Here is a 16,804-nt window from a genome sequence, read left to right as displayed (position 1 = left end):
GTTGTCTCAGTTCAGCAATGGCAACGGTGAACTCTAGGCCCAGCTGAGGCGAGGGGGGATGGTTGGAAGAAAAACAACTTTAATATCTTTGGAAGAATTCCTTTTTTTTTTTTGGAAGAGTTCTGTTGGATTCCAAGGCTCTTTCCTCACCTGGTGGACATGAATGCCAAGTTAATCCTGTAAGCACAGGAAAGAGTGATGGTGCCCACAGGGGTACCCACTGTCCCAACACGAACTGTCTGGAAACCTAGAAAAGAGATAAATAATTAGCTTTTTTCCAGACAATAATGACACTACCGTCAGTACGTCTTTCCCTGAACCATTCAGCCACTTGTACAACCTCTGGCATGACTCACTTAGCTACCTTGAATGCAGCAGCCTCAATTTTATACATATGTGTATGTATATACATATAATTTTATTTTAATTTATTCTATGTTGACCTAATACTGGCAGGGGAAAAAGCATCTATTTCCTGATAAAACTACCTTCAAAGAGGTAAAATGATTATTAAATCAAGTTAGGACTTAAACAAGTCCTAACCAACCCTGTCCAGATGTGCCAATAAGACATTAAAGGGGCACAGAGAGTTCCTCACACAAATACTTCAATTTATAAAGCAACTGCACTCCCACCCAAGCTGCCACCCCAGAACTAAGCACAGAAAAGAGCCAGGGCATTACAATAAAACTTTCCTAGTTTTCTTGGTTTCACTTCCAATTTTTCAAAATTGTTGATACTCATCAGAAACGTTTAACATGATCACTGTAGAAAATTAGGAAAACAGACAATCATATAAAGAACAACAAAGAATTCTGAGTTACTAGAACTTTTGGGAAAATTATTCAGTCATTCCCTGGTGGCTCTCCAGACCTGTCTTTTCCTTACTTGTATCACACATACTAAAATCACAAGCTATGTAGTATTACAGGCAGCATCCAAGCACATCTCTGAAGTCAGGAGAACACTTAGCAACACTACAAATGTTTTTTAACCTTGATACATACCTTCCCCTAAGCCATTCAGCTGAACGTCCCCAAAATATATTCTGTAGGGAAGAAAGAAAAAAATGTTACTTGATTCTTTATTATAAGGGCCTGCATACTAAACACCTAGAAACAAAGTCAACAAAACCAACCCTTCTTTTCTCATCTGCATGAACATCTCTCCGAATGGAGCAGTATTGCTACTATTCGATTAAGCTGTAGGCATGAGGATGGTTATGCAGAGGACTGGTTAAAAAATTAGAAAAATAAAAATTAAGTGTGACCTGCTGTTTAAGTTCCTTATTCCTGCTTCTGCAGCATATTTGTAAAGTTATATGCATGAATGCTTGCTAAGTTGCTTCAACTGTGTCCACCTCTCTGTGACCCCATGGACTATAGCCCGCCAGGCTCCTCTGTCCATGGGATTCTCCAGGCAAGAATACTGGAGTGGGCTGCCATGCCCTTTTCCAATGGATCTTCCGGACCCAGGGACTGAACCCGCATCTCTTATGTCTCCTGCACTGGCAGGTGAGTTCTCTACTACTAGCACCACCTGGGAGCCCTTTGTAAAGTACACCTATTGGGAAATAGAGAATATACGGACAAAACTGGCAAATAGTTCTGGAACTTCTATTACCAGATATAAGACATTTTTGTTTTAGAATTGACCTATAATTGACACACAACATTATATTAGTTTCAAGGATATATAATGATTCAATATCTGTACACATTGCAAAATAATCACCACACTAAGTCTGGTTAACATCTGTTATCATTCACAGTAACATAATTTTTTTTCTTAAGAGTGATGAGAACTCTTAAGATCCACTTTCCTAGCAACTTTCAAACATGGGATAGAAGTCACTAGATTTTGAAATGTGATCTTCAAGGTGGGCTCACTCTGCTTATTGAAAGTCATTCCATCATTCCAAAGTAAACTAAGTAATTAGAATATCTTTTCTACCACTGAATAAACAGGCAAGACTATTCTAAAACTATAAAAATCTAAACACAGTAGAATATTTCCATGAATCTCCCTGGGAAGGCCAGTCTATATTAGCAAAAAGTCTGAATTATAAAACACTTAAAATGTATTTTCATATTTTTCAAGTAATACTGTTGAAAATTAAACACATACATGGGTTTGTTCAATAAAAACTAAGCTCTGACAATCTACAAAGCCCTAAGGTTAGATATTAGGGATGAGATAAAGATAAACTAGGGACAAGTCCTAGGATGAATCTGATTACAGATTACAGATTACAGTCTGGAATGGAAGAAAAGAAATGTATATACATATCTGAACTACATGCACGAAAGTGACAGATACCATTAAACAGGGGTTAGCCCACTTTTGTTTAAAGGATCAGTTAGTAAATATTTTAGACTTGTGGGCCATATAGTCTGGGGCAACTACTCAGCTCTGCTCTCATACTACAGAAGTAGCCACTGATAATAGGTAAATGAATGGGGTGGCTATGTTGTAAAATAATTTTATTTATAAAATTATTTGTAAAATAATTCTATTTATAAAAACAAGCAGATGGGGGAAGAATTCCCTAGTGGTCCAGTGGTTAAGACTCTCTGCTTCCACTGTCAGGGGCCCAGGTTCAACCCCTGGTTGGGGGGAACTGAGATCCTGCAAGTTCTACAACTTGGTCAAAAGAAAAAAAAAAGGCCTAGAAAAGTAAACACACATAGGGTTGCTAGATTACTTCAACAGAACTAGTTAATTCTCTAATCCATGGTCCTTCCATCCTGTTATACCAATTCTCAAAATCAGCTCTTTGCATGTAAGCCAAAGGCCAACACCCATGGCTCATCATTAACATGAAACAGAGTCCCGGCTAATTTGGGAACCCTGACTTTCCAGGCTCTGCTCTCACACTTTGCTACATGTCCTCTTCACCACCACGCTGGTCCATTCAACAACCTCTATCAGTTCAGTCGCTCAGTCGTGTCCAACTCTCTGTGACCCCATGGACTGCAAGACACCAGGCTTCCCTGTTTACCACCAACTCCTGGAGCTGCCTCAAACTCATGTCCAACTCGGTGATGCCATCACTTCATGGCAAATAGATGGGGAAACAATGGAAGGAGTGAGAGACTTTTTTTGGGGGGGGGCTCCAAAATCACTGCAGATGGTGACTGCAGCCATGAAATTAAAAGATGCTTGCTCGTTGGAAGAAAAACTATGACCAACCTAGACAGCATATTAAAAAGCAGACACATTACTTTGCCAACAAAGGTCCGTCTAGTCAAAGCTATGGTTTTTCCAGTAGTCATGTATGGATGTGAAATGAAAGTTGGACTATAAAGAAAGCTGAGCGCTGAAGAATTGATGCTTTTGAACTGTGGTGTTGGAGAAGACTCGTGAGAGTCCCTTGGACTGCAAGGAGATCCAACCAGTCCATCCTAAAGGAAATCAGTCCTGAATATTTATTGGAAGGACTGATACTGAAGTTGAAACTTAATACTTTGGCCACCTGATGTGAAGAACTGACTCACTGGAAAAGACCCTGATGCTGGGAAAGATTGAAGGCAGGAGGAGAAGGGGATGACAGAGGATGAGATGGTTGGATGGCATCACCAACTCGATGCACATAAGTTTGAGTAAGCTCCCAGAGTGGAGGTGGACAGGGAAGCCTGGTGTGCCGCAGTCCATGGGGTCACAAAGAGTTAGGCATGACTGAGCCACCAAACTGCCCGAGAATTTAAAAATCCTTTCCATAGCAATCAAGACTGTATATAAACAAAAGGATAAAGAACTTGGCTGCTTTGGAAAAAGCTGAGGTTCATAAAGGAGAATAGATAGGCAATCACAGTAAAGGTATAGCATCAACCATCCAAATATCTGTCCAAAAATTAATCATGGAATACCTGAATGCTGGTCAGACAATGTGCAAATTGATGAGTCCAAAGTGTGAATCATGAAGGTGAGCTGTTTACCTGTATAAGATGACATATTCATGCCCCTGCTTTCTGGAGAGTCTGTAAGCTGGTGTCACCCTAGTTATAGCAAGCAGAGACTTCAGCAGCAACGACAATCTGTTGTACACAGCATAGGAAACTTTGATTTCTTTATCACACCTGCGGAGCAAAGACACTATCAGCATTCTCCTGCTTGGCTATCACAAAACAAAGAACAAAAATGCAATGGATAGAGACATTAGCTATGTTCCATGGAGTGACTGACATTATTTGTCAGCATTAGAACATATAATTGAATAACCTTACTGTACACTATAAACTAACACGACATTAAAAATCAACTTAATACTTCAATTTTTAAAAGTCTAAAAAAAAATGTTAACATTATTCATAAATTTGGATAGAATATAACCTGATTTGCAGCCTAAATAACATTTTAAAGAGTATTACAGTCAAAAGAGATAGTTGCTAATTAAACTGGAACTGTGTAAGATTAAATTTATAATTAAAACATCCTCTGAACTAAACTTGTAATCAGAGCGCTTTGTCAGCTCATCAACAAATTGTTGATGTTGACCAAAGTTTTACTTTCCACGCACCAGACAAAGGCAGGTGGGCAACAAAAGGTCTCCAATATATCTTTTTCTAGCTTTGAAGCAGTTATCTTTCAAAGAAATAAAGCAGAACACTTAAAAACCAGTAATTCAATATTGCAGTTGTATTACTGAAAGTACAAACATAATTTCAGTGTACTATCTTACAGCAGTCTACTTCTATACATCTAACAGGAAATGTGGAGAAGTGCTTGGTACGAAAATTTTGGACTATAACCTGGCAATTGCTTTTTAAGAAAGAAAAATAATGCCTATACCACTCATACTTATTAAAAAGATTTTTATTTTGATGTGTTGCTATTTCCTCAATTTTCCTATATATTCTTCTTGAAATTCGGGCAGGAATTCAGCTAATCTGCCCTGAAAAAAGAAAATGGGGGGGAAAATAACATGCATTCCTAGTCCGTGACCAACACAGCATGTCTGAAGGAGTGGCGAGGGGAAATCTTATTGGACGTCTGCCACCCAGAAAACAGACAAAACAGAGTAGTCATGTTACAAGAGCTCAAGGGATTTAATCAGAGAACTATGTGTACTCTGGGAAAACAACAAATCCTTTTTCAGCTTTCTCTCTGCTCCTCTGTGTTGTCTGAATCTCTCTGGACCGACACTCCTTTTGAAGGTCATTGCTGTGCCTGGGCTGGAAGCCAAGCACGAAGCCAACTGTAGCAAAGACCTACCAGCTTTGTTAAGTGGTCAGAACACTCTCCGTGACTGATACAAGCCCTGCTTTTCATGTGATGTCGTGCACTTTATCCTCAGCTACCACAACCAAGGATTCTAAGATAGAGCACTTACATACTTTTAAAATTTATTTATTTCTAATTGAAGGATAACTGCTTTATAATACTGTATTGGTTTCTGCCATGCATCAACATGAGTCGGCCATAGGTATACATATGTCCCCTCCCTCTGGAAACTTCCTCCCGTCTCCCACCCCATCCCACCCTTCTTGGTTATCACAGAACATCAGTTTGAGCTCCCTAGAGCACTTACTTTTCATTCATTTCCAGACACCAGATTTCTAGCTCCATGGAATCTCCCTGTAAATGGAACAATAAAAGGTATTGTTAAGATATTATTAAAAGATATTTCAGTTTTGCTTTTGATAATCTTTTTTATTATAAAGCACAATACAGCCACTATAAAAATATTACAAAGTATAAATAAGCAAAAAGAAGACATCACTTATAATACAATCAGTGATTTTCCTAAATCAAAGTGAGCTCATACCATACATTCTATTTTTTATCTTTTTTTTTGTATATACTATTTTTATCACTTTTTAATGTGCTTTAAATTGTGGTGTTGGAGAAGACTCATGACAGTCCTTTGGACTGCAAGATCAAACCAGTCAATCCTGAAGGAAATCAATCCTGAATATGCATTGGAAGGACTGATGCTGAAGGTGAACCTCCAGTACTTTGGCCATCTAATATGAAGAACTGACTCCTTGGAAAAGACCCTGATGCTGGGAAAGAGTGAAGGCAGGAGGAGAAGGGGACGACAGAGGATGAGATGGTTGGATGGCAACACCGACTCAATGGACATGAATTTGAGCAAAGCTCCAGGAGTTGGTGATGGACAGGGAAGCCTGGCAAGGTGCAGTTCACAGGGTTGCAAAAGTTGGACACGACTGAGAGACTGAACTGAACTGATCACTTTTTAATCAGTAAGTACAACATGGAATTCTCCTTATAATTAAAAATTCTACATTATTTTTAATGGCCACATAGTATTCTACCAGGGCTTTCCAGTGGCTCAGGAACAAAGAATCTGCCTGCAGTGCAGGAGACCCAGGCTCTACGTGAGGGCAATTCTTTGGTTGCAGCAAGCGAGGACTAGTCTCTAGCTGGGGTGTAGGGGCTTCTCACTGTGGTGCTTCTCTTGTTGCGGAGCACAGGTTCTAGAGCACAAACTCAACAGTTGCTCCACAGCATGTGAGATCTTCCTGGATCAGGGGTCGAACCTGTGTCTCCTGCATTGGCAGGCAGATTAGCACTGAGCCACCAGGGAAGTCCACTCACAACAGTTTAGAATCTGATTTCACAGATGCCTGAGAGATGAGAGAGTTCTTCCTTTTGGACTCCCTAAGGATCACTAAGGAAAATAACTCACAGTATACACCAGTAATTCAATAAAGAGAATAGGATGTTTTCTTTTATTTGGTACTAAGATTTCTACAGACTACATACTGACATCATTCACACAATAAAAAATTAAGAGCCTACTATGTGCCATCCAAAGCACTGTGACAGGCACAGAGATGATTATTTATTATATCCTGCGTCGTTTCAAAGAGAATTGAAGAACTACACAGATAAAAAGGTGTGGCATGGCTGCTGACCTCAAGAATAAAAGTGTAAAGTATCAACAGGAACATGTAATAACTGTATACCATATTTTATTTATACACTTTACAAATAAAAATTAAATGAAGAAGTATAGCCCCACAAGACTGTGAAGTGTGGTGGTGGTAGAGGTGGGGCTAAGTACTTTGGCCAGAGTTACTCAGCTAGGCTCTGAATTTGGTTCTGTATAGCTCTAAACTCCATTAGCCTTTTATTATTCCACACAGCCTCACAATCCTGTAGTGGAAATAGATTAATAAACATACAAGAAAAACTATTTGCATCATGGAAAAAGGTGGAAAAACACATTAAAAAAAAATCACATTCCAGCAAGTTATACTCTAAGAAACAAATATAAACAAAGCACACAGGAAATCTAGAGAGTGGTTAGAAAGGGAGATCCTTTAGAGCATATGAGTGTTGAAGGATGAGCAGAAACACATCACTTACAGATGATATATATATGAAGATGAGAGTGAAGAATCTACTCCAAGTGGTTGGAAGAATAAGTACAAAAACCATGACCTCCTCAGAGAACCATGAGACGATCAGAGAGGGAAAGCGTAGGAACAAGGCTGAGTTGGAACCAGAGTGTAAAGTGCTTTGGGTGCTGAGTTAAGACCCTGTCCTGGCCATAACCTTACCTCAGAAGTCTTGAGTGAGATCTCCACACACATAGACCTCCCAACAGCAGGCAGCTGCCCTGCCAGGGCCTTCTTTGCTTCATGTGTAACCTCTGGGATGTCTTTGATTGCTAAATTGAACTAGAATACAAGAACTTTGTGTTAAACACTCGCAAGGAACATTATGGAATCAAAGTAGTAAGACTGGATACTGAGTAACGTAGGCCTTACCCTGACTAAGGACAGTCATTCACTTCTCCTTTCCCCTTAAGAGATGTCTTGCATCAAGGCCCCAAAACTCAGGTTGATAAGTTTTCACTCATCACAGAGGAAAACCAAAGAACATCCAGGACTAACATTCAATGAAGAATGAATTTTCCAAGTGAATGGATCAAATGGAATTAGGCATTTTAATGTTATGACTTAGTAATACTAGAAATATTATTATTTATTACTACACCATGATTCCTTGTGACAAACACCATAGTATATCCCTCAGCAAAGAACAGGAATTTTACCCAGTCTGAACCCGTTGGGGAAGAAGACGAACGAGTACAAATCTTCTCTCCCAGTCGAGCCTGGACAATCACTTGGACAGTCTGAAAAAAACCAAACAAAAAAATCAAAGGTGACGTTTCAACAAACTGATTTGGCTCCTAATCAAGATTAAAACCCTCTCAATGCAGGGTTAAAAAGGTGCCAATGATCTTAACTATACTTCAGGAAAGGATAAGATTTAAAACCATCAAGAACAGGGAAAAAAAAAAAAAAAGGGCACAAAAATAATACTGTAAATATTCCTGAGGACCTAGTGTCAACCAATTAAGAGAAACCATAGTCTGAGGCTTGTAATCTATAATACACTCACATGGCAGAAGGAAAGCTGCACGTGGGGGCTCTGACTTTCATCAAGAAACAAGTCCAATCGTAGGTTTAAATATTCACTGCCATACACTTATGTAATCATAGTAGATTTAAACCAAGGAATCCACAATTATTCATATGACTTGGCCCATATGGCAAAAGTCTTCCGGCTAATTTTACAACCAGAATCTACTGCATGGCTTGTTCTTACATACCAATGGTTGAGAGGAAGGAGAGATAGAGGTGGAAATGATTTTTAGATTTAGGAAAAGATGCCTTCTATAACACTCAAAATTCAGTTTTAATTTTTCATTTACACAGAAGGGGACAATAAGCGGAAAGTGAGAGAATTCAGAGGTAGATGATGCTTAGGGAAAGATGCCCAAACTGCTGTCCATTCTAGTCCAGTCTTTGTTCTCACCCCAAGGGAACATACTGTGCCAATAACCTGGCATAATAAGTTTGACATTTCTGCAAACAGGCTTGCAAAAAAAATGTTATTTTTTTTAACAAGTAGCTTTGGAAAATTGGAAGCTTTTTAGTTACACCCCCAGTACCGCCCCCAAATTTCACAGTTTGGTTTACAACAGACAGAAGTATCCCTTAAAATGGGCAAGCTGCAAGCTGTTATGCTGTATTTCCAAAAAGGGAGAGGCATGGAAGTTATTTCTAACAGTTCTAGGCTCAAGAGAACGGATATATTACCTTGAGGGCAAAAAACTTAATGAACTTGTCCAGGTCCTTTCTGTCCTGGGAATTAAGATCAGTTTCCATTGCCTATAGGAATCTAAAACAGAAAAAAAAAAAAAAGTGTTGAATAATGTGACTGTGTTTTAAAAGGGATTGCTATAACAAAGCATACAGAGATGGCATTGTCTACTAGCTGTATGAATAGTCATGTAGGAGGTAAAACCTCCCCTCCCCTCGACTAAAGACACCAACATGAAAAACAGAAGATACTATCTTTTGAGGAAAATAAACTCCAAAGAGCTAAATCTATAGACCTAGAACAAAGATGAGAAAAGCCATTTTACCTGAATATGAAACTTTGAGCTTTTAAACTTATGCATTTAAAAAGTTATATTACCCAGCATATTGAAGACTAAGTTTTAATGAGGCAAAAACTTTATTAAAACATAAAATAAGTTAACATTCTTTCAACCAATCCAGGGATCAAACCCGCGTCTCTTATGTCTCCTGCATTGGCAGGCGGGTTCCTTACCACTAGCGCCACCTGGGAAGCCCAACATTCCTTCAAAAGACCACTAAATCAGTTTAACTTTGGGTGGGAGTCAATGGCACCCCACTCCAGTACTCTCGCCTGGAAAATCCCATGGATGGAGGAGTCTGGTAGGCTGCGGTCCATGGGGTCGCTAAGAGTTGGACACGACTGAGCGACTTCACTTCCACTTTTCACTTTCATGCATTGGAGAAGAAAATGGCAACCCACTCCAGTATTCTTGCCTGGAGAATCCCAGGGACGGCGGAGCCTGGTGGGCTGCCGTCTATGGGGTCACACAGAGTCGGACACGACTGAAGTGACTTAGCAGCAGCAGGGTGGGGGTGGGATGAGAAGGGGCTGGTATGAAGAAGAAAGCATTTAGGGCAGAGAAGAGCATGAACAAAGGCATATAAGCCACAGGAGAAAAATGGGTTTTAAACTATTAAGTACTCCAATTTTCCAGTGATTGTGTATGGCTGGTTTGGGCCAGACCACGAGAGTCTCAAACACAGTGCTAAAGACTGACGCCAGGAAGGGGAGCACCCTCGAGGCTTTTGAGAAGACGAAGCAACACAATCCAAACGGTGCGTCAGAAAGATAGCACTGCTGGCACACTGTCGAATAGTTTTGAGTAGGAAGAGCAGGGAAATCAATTAGGTCCTTGGCACTAATTCAGGTTTGTGGCCAGGGCTAAAAGTCTAATAGAGACGTGATTTGGAAATATGGATGGGAGGTATTTTAAAGGAAGAGCTGACAGGATTTAAGGACTGAGTGCAAAAAGTTTAAATGGGTTTCAGTTAACAAAAAAGAAAGTGAGAGGGAAAGCTAGTTTTAAGAAAAGGATAGAGTTGAAACAGGAAATCATGAGTACAAGTTTAAAACAACACTATTCTTTATTGAGGTGTGAACTTACATGCAGTGAAATGCACAAACCTTAGGTGTACAGCTCAGTAAATACTTTATATATGAACACTCATACAATGACAACCCAGATGCAGTTATAGAACATTTCCTATAAGCCGGAGGCTCCTTTTGTGTCCCCTTGGTCAATAAACCCACCAAGAAGTAACCATTATTCTAACCTCTTATCACCATATTAGCTTCGTCTGTTTTGAATTTCTTCTAAGTGGAATCAAGTGGTCTTAACTCTTCTGTTGTGTAGCTTCCTGTACTTAGTAAGATCCATTCATAATGCATGCAGTTTATTCCTTTGCATTGCTGTGGCACTCCATGTTATGAATATGTCACCATCTATAAATTCTACGGATGAACATTTGGGTTGTCTCCTGCTTTTAGCTATTACATTCTTGCATGACATTTCTGGTGAATAAAAACCCTTGCTGGTGTCCCATGTAAAGCCAGGAGTGCTGAGTTTGGGTCAGCAGGCATACCTTGTTTCATTGCACCTCACTTCACTGTGCTTCACAGATGCTGCTTCCCCCTTTTTAAACGAACTGAAGGTTTGTGTCAACCTTGTGTTGAACAAGTCCATCAGCGCCATTTTGTGTCTTGGTGTCATATTTTAGCAATTCTTCAAATATTTCGAAACTTCCACCAGCAATAAGATTACAATTCACTGAAGGCTCAGGTGATGGTTAGCATCATTTTTTAGCAATATTCTTTTTTTTCGGCCGTGCTGGGCCTTTGTTGCCGTGTGGGCTTTTCTCTAGTTGCAACAAAGTGGGAGCTTCTCTCGTTGCGGAGGACAGGCTCTGGGGTGTGCAGGCTCCAGCAGTTGCAGCACGTGGGCTCAGGAGTTGCGGCTCCCGGCTCTAGAGCACAGGCTCAACAGTTGTAGCGCACGGGCTTAGTTGCTCTGCAGCCTGTGGGACCTTCCCGGATCAAGGATTGAACATGTGTCTCCTGCACTTGCAGGTGTATTCTTTACCAGTGAGCCACCAGGGAAGCCCCAAAGTATTGTAGCCCCAAAACTCAAATGAAGTTTTGTACATTTGTTGTTGTTGTTTTTCTAAGGCCATACTGTGGGGCACGTGGGATCTTAGTTCCCCAACCAGGGATTAACCCGTGCCCCTGCATTGGGATCACTGGGCTGCCAGGGAGGTTCCTACATGCGTTTTAAAGACATAACGCTATTTTACTCTTAATAGTTTATAGTTTAAAACACAACTTTTATATGCACAGGGATCCCAAAAAAATTCATATAATTCACTTTATCACAGTGATCCGGAACCAACCCACAATACATCCAAGGTATGCCTGTATTTAGCTTTGACAATTACTGCCAAACGGTTTTCCAGGGTTTGTACCAATTTATATCACCACCACAAACGCACTGGGGCTCCTATAGCACCACTTGGAACTGCTGGTTCTTTCATTTTAGCCATCCTGGTAGGAGTGTGGTGGTATCTCATTTAATCTGCACTGAATGACTGATGATTAAATTGAATGCCTTTTTAAAGGCATTTAATTTAATGCCTAAATGACTGCCTTTCCCCTCCTGGCACTTTTTTCGTGTGTTTGTTAGACATTTGGATATCCTCCTCTTTTACAAAGTGCTAATTCAAGCCTTTACCCACTTAAGAGTGAGTGACGTCGTTCAGTCGTGTCCAACTCTTCGCGACCCCATGGACTGTAATCTACCACGCTCCTCCATCCATGGGCTTTTCCAGGCAAAAGTACTGGAGTGGGGTGCCATTTCCTTCTCAGAGGATCTTCCCGACCCAGGGATTGAACCCAGGTCTTCCACATTGTAGGCAGACGCTTTACCATCTGAGCTACTGAGGAAGTCCTTTACCCACTTAAACAAATATTAAAGTAAAAATAAAAAGATCTTTTAAAGCTTTAAACAGCTTAAGGCCCTGAAGCAACCCAGCCATAGACCTGAGATAAGCATAGTGCTGGAGGACTGTGCTGCCCCTAAAGTGGGGACGTGTTCCTACTATCAGAGAATCTACCGACACAAACACTATAATGGCATGACTCTTGCGACTTTTTGTACCACTGGAAGCACTAAAAGGATTATCCATTAACTAGAATTAGTTACTGACCCCAAAGTCGGAGGTGGGGGGGGTGTCTCCACAGAGAGAAAGACACCAGCACTTACTGTCTCTTTAGGCCTAGGATGCCAAGGATGTTAATTCATCCTCTACAAGTAATAGGTGGTTTACCTTTGCTTTGCTCTTACAAAATTCCTTCTTTGAGTGCTCCCAGGATTATAAAGGGAAACTTGGTACGAACATTAGAGAGAGACCCACAGTTGAACTTTTCTTCCTGCTCTTTACTATGCTAACCAATTACTAAATCCTTCAAACTTCTGCTTATATAAAATCCTTTATATTTGCAGCATTTTCATTTCCATAGATAACCACCTTAATTCAAGCCTCATTTCTTATCTGGAAGAGATACCAGATCTCACTTTACCTTTGAAGAGGATCAGGCTATGCCATTCTAAAATATGCTACTTTGGCATAAAGATTATTTTAAGCTAAAGACATTTGAGATTCAACAGATGTAGAAAACCTTTTCAGCGCTTCCCTTATCTGACTAAAAGCAGCAACTTCTAAGAAATGAGGACTGCCATAAATTCTCATTTCAGGTTGGCGTCTACTCCCAGGAGAGAGACCAAGAGTAAACCTAATATAAATCCCCCATCTGGGGGAGTTTCATGGTCATGAAAAAGACACAAAGACCATTTGCACCCACACAAGCAAATATTATCACCAACTTTCTTTTCTCCCATTTGTTCTCCTCAACACTCGTGTTTCCTAAAGAAACTTGTTTGTTCTTCCCATAAAAGCCTTTCCCCCCCTCTCTTTCTTCTATTAAGTCAGGCATAGAAATTCCAAAATTTTACTACTTCTTTGAACTATTTATATATGCAAAATCAGTAGGGAAAACAGGGAAGTGATTTTTGAAAAGGTAATTGGAAGCCTGCTGGCACTTTCAGGAAAGATGTTGGTCACTGAAACTAGCAAATAAATGATTATCTTGGCCCAGGGTCTAGTGCTTGGACGTACAGGCTCAAAAGAAACTAATTTTATTAGTTCAGTCAAGGTCTGGGGGGACTTCAGTTACAGGAGACAGTTTATATACATGAATGAAATTTATTAATTGAGAAATGAAACTGAGAAAGGAAGCATCAAGTGATTGACATGTTGCCTTTCTTAAAAGGAGACCATTTTGGGGAAACTAAAATTCTATCAATCCACTATTAGCTTCATATAGCTTTCTCCACCTTGGGGGCAAGAATGTTGGAATTCTGACACCAAGAGGCTAGACAGGGTCTTCTTCTTGGCTGACAAGGCATGTACTTGACTTTTTTCTCTTTTTTTGACTTTCTTTTCTTTACAGACAAGTACCAACATTAGTCATTGTTATCAACATGTTATAACTGCCAAAATGACTATCTACATTAAGACCCCTGATGGGACAGGTTTTAAGAAAAATACGCTGCTAAGTTGCTTCAGTCTTGTCTGACTCTTTGTGACTCTACGGATCATAGCCCACCAGGCTCCTCCATCCATGGGATTCTCCAGGAAAGAATATTGGAGTGGGTTGCCATGCCATTCTCCAGGGAATGTTCCCGACCCAGGGATCAAATCTGTCTCTCTTAGTCTCCTGCATTGGCAGGCGGGTTCTTTACCACTAGTGCCACCTGGGAAGCCTAAGAAAATACATCAGCTTCTAGAGGACTAAGCCAAAGTAGGGCTTGCAGGTTTGTTGTTGTTGTTCAGTCACTAACTCATGTCCAGCTCTTTGCAATCCCATGGGCTGCAGCACAAAAGGCTTCCCTGTCCTTCACCATCTCCCGGAGTTGGCTCAAACTCCTGTCCATTGAGTCAGAGGTGCCACCCGACTGTCACAGCCTCTGCTGCCCCTTCTCCTGTTGCTTTCAGTCCTTCCCAGCATCAGGGTCTTTTATCAATGAGTTGGCTCTTCAAAACAGGCGGCTAAGGTATTGGAGCTTCAGCATCAGTCCTTCCAATGAATACTCAGGGTTGATTTCCTTTAGGATTGACTGGTTTGATTTTCTTGTAGTCCAAGGGACTCTCTCGAGTCTTCTCCATAACCACAATTCCAAAGCATCAATTCTTCAGCACTCAACCTTCTTTATGGTCTAACTCTTACATCCATACATGACTAATGGAAAAACCATAGCTCTGACTATATGGACCTTTGTCAGTAAAGTGATATCTCTGCTTTTTAATACAGTACCTAGGTTTGTCATAGTTTTCCTTCCAAGGAGTAAGTGTCTTAATTTCATGACTGTAGTCACTGTCCACAGTTATTGTGGAGCCCAAGAAAAGAAAATCTGTCAGGATTTCCACTTTTTCCCTTTCTATTTGCCATGAAGTAATGGGACCAGATGCCATGACCTTAGTTTTTTAACGTTGAGTTTCAAGCCAGCTTTTTCAGTCTTTCATCCTTACCAAGAGGCTCCTTAGTTCCTCTTCACTTTCTGCCATTAGAGTGATATCATGTGCATATCTGAGGTTGCTGATATTTCTCCTAGCAATCTTGATTTCAGCTTGATTCATCCAGACCAGCATTTCACACAATGTACACCGCATGTAAGTTAAACAAGCAGGGTGACAATATATAGCCTCATCATACTTCTTTCCCAAGTTTGAACCAGTCCATTGTTTCATGTCCAGTTCTAACTGTTGCTTCTTGACCTGCATATAGATTTCTCAGGAGACAGGTAAAGGTGGTCTGGTATTCCCACCTTTTTAAGAATTTTCTGGTGTTTTTCTGGAATTCCCTTGCTTTCTCTATGATCCAATGAATACTGGCAACTTGATCTCTGGTTCCTCTGCCTTTTCTAAACCCAACTTATACACCTGAAAGTTCTCAGTTCACCTATTGCCGAAACCTGAGAAATCTGTATGCATATCTGTATCCATAGTGTTTAGAACATGTGCAGACTTGCACCATACTAATGTCTTTAAATAATTACCTGAAAATATAATGGATAAGCAAAATGTGGTATATACGTTCAATGAAATGTCAGCCATAAAAAGGAAGGAAAATTTGACCATGCTACAACATGGATGAACCTTGAGGACACCATGCTAAGTGAAATAAGTCAGTCACAAAAAGACAAATACTGTAGGATTCCACTTATACGAAGTACTGAAAAGTCAAAACTGCAGAGACAGAAAGTATAATGGTGGTTCCCAGGAGCTGGGGGGGAGACAGAATGGGGAGTTACTATGTAGCAGGTCAACTCTGCTTCACAAAATGAAGTGTTATGAGGATGTACAGTGGAGAAGGGTGAACAACTGTGTGGACGCATTTAACACTGCTGAACTGCACACTCACTAATGGTTAAGACGGTAAATTTTAGATGACTTGTATTTTAACACACAAAGATGCCATTAAATAAATAAAGTTCCCACTGTTATGCAATGGATGTAGATAAGCACCAACATCCAAATACTAGACAGAGATTCTACAACATGGCTTAACTGCAAATGATATAATCAGCTAAGGGAAAAGCACACTTATCTGGGTAGACAGGTTTTCCAGATCTTTTACTTACGTTCACACTGAAATGCTAAATTTAGCATTTGAAATAAATGTTTTATAAATAATAAATCTTTAAAATAAACAGATAGAAACCATTCATCTCACTATTTTACCAATCCTGAATTCAAAGTACAGAAATATAAAAGCTATAAATAAAGCCAGAAGAGGAAATAACAATGAAAGATGTCAACAAAATACTGGGGAGAGGCAAATAAAGGTTTTGATGTTTGTTTTGTTCTACTCACTTCTAAAAAACAAAGAGTGAGGAACTTAAAAAGCATACACACAGATAAGAGATAACAGCATCAAAGTCCAGCAAAGTAGGACAAACAGATAACGGAATAAGCCAAGCATAGCTGATATCCAGGCCAGCAGCAGGAGAAACCCTAAGCAAAGAAAGCTCATCTGAACCAAATAACCTGAGAAAGGGTAAGGAATTAGTCACCAGATAGCTCCTAAAGTAGGGTGGCAGACGGGGCTGAAAACAAGATTGAAAGTCCCAGAAGCAGCAGTCAGAGCCCACTCTAAACCCTCTAAGTGCCCTTCCTCCCTAATGTCAGAAAACTGGCCTTTGGGAGGTCCTAAGGGCTTCCCTTGTAGCTCAGTTGGTAAAGAATCTGCCTGCAGTGCAGGAGACCGGGGTTCGATCCCTGGGTTGGGAAGATCCCCTGGAGGAGAAAAAAGCAACCCACTCCAGTATCCTTGCCTGGAAAATCTCATG

The 16,804-nt window shown here is 40.3% G+C and overlaps 1 protein-coding gene across 13 annotated transcripts in view; it reads right to left on the bottom strand.

Annotated features, from left to right (window-relative positions):
* The window catches only part of ATG13 (autophagy related 13), a 42,074-nt gene that overhangs the window by 13,513 nt on the left and 11,757 nt on the right, over positions 1 to 16,804 (bottom strand). For all 13 annotated transcript variants that reach the window (XM_061381348.1, XM_061381356.1, XM_061381346.1 and 10 more), the window contains 7 exons: positions 9,078 to 9,159; positions 8,027 to 8,107; positions 7,530 to 7,649; positions 5,531 to 5,577; positions 3,939 to 4,079; positions 1,008 to 1,048; positions 151 to 247 (listed from right to left, as the gene is read on the bottom strand). In XM_061381348.1, coding sequence (XP_061237332.1) covers positions 151 to 247; positions 1,008 to 1,048; positions 3,939 to 4,079; positions 5,531 to 5,577; positions 7,530 to 7,649; positions 8,027 to 8,107; positions 9,078 to 9,146 — 596 coding nt within the window. In that variant the 5' untranslated portion in view covers positions 9,147 to 9,159. The remainder of the gene's footprint in view (positions 1 to 150; positions 248 to 1,007; positions 1,049 to 3,938; positions 4,080 to 5,530; positions 5,578 to 7,529; positions 7,650 to 8,026; positions 8,108 to 9,077; positions 9,160 to 16,804) is intronic.

This window comes from Bos javanicus, chromosome 15 (genome assembly GCF_032452875.1).
Source record: "Bos javanicus breed banteng chromosome 15, ARS-OSU_banteng_1.0, whole genome shotgun sequence".
Taxonomy (NCBI): domain Eukaryota; kingdom Metazoa; phylum Chordata; class Mammalia; order Artiodactyla; family Bovidae; genus Bos; species Bos javanicus.
Note: the sequence above shows the minus strand (reverse complement) of the source record. Positions and strands in the feature narration are given on the sequence as shown.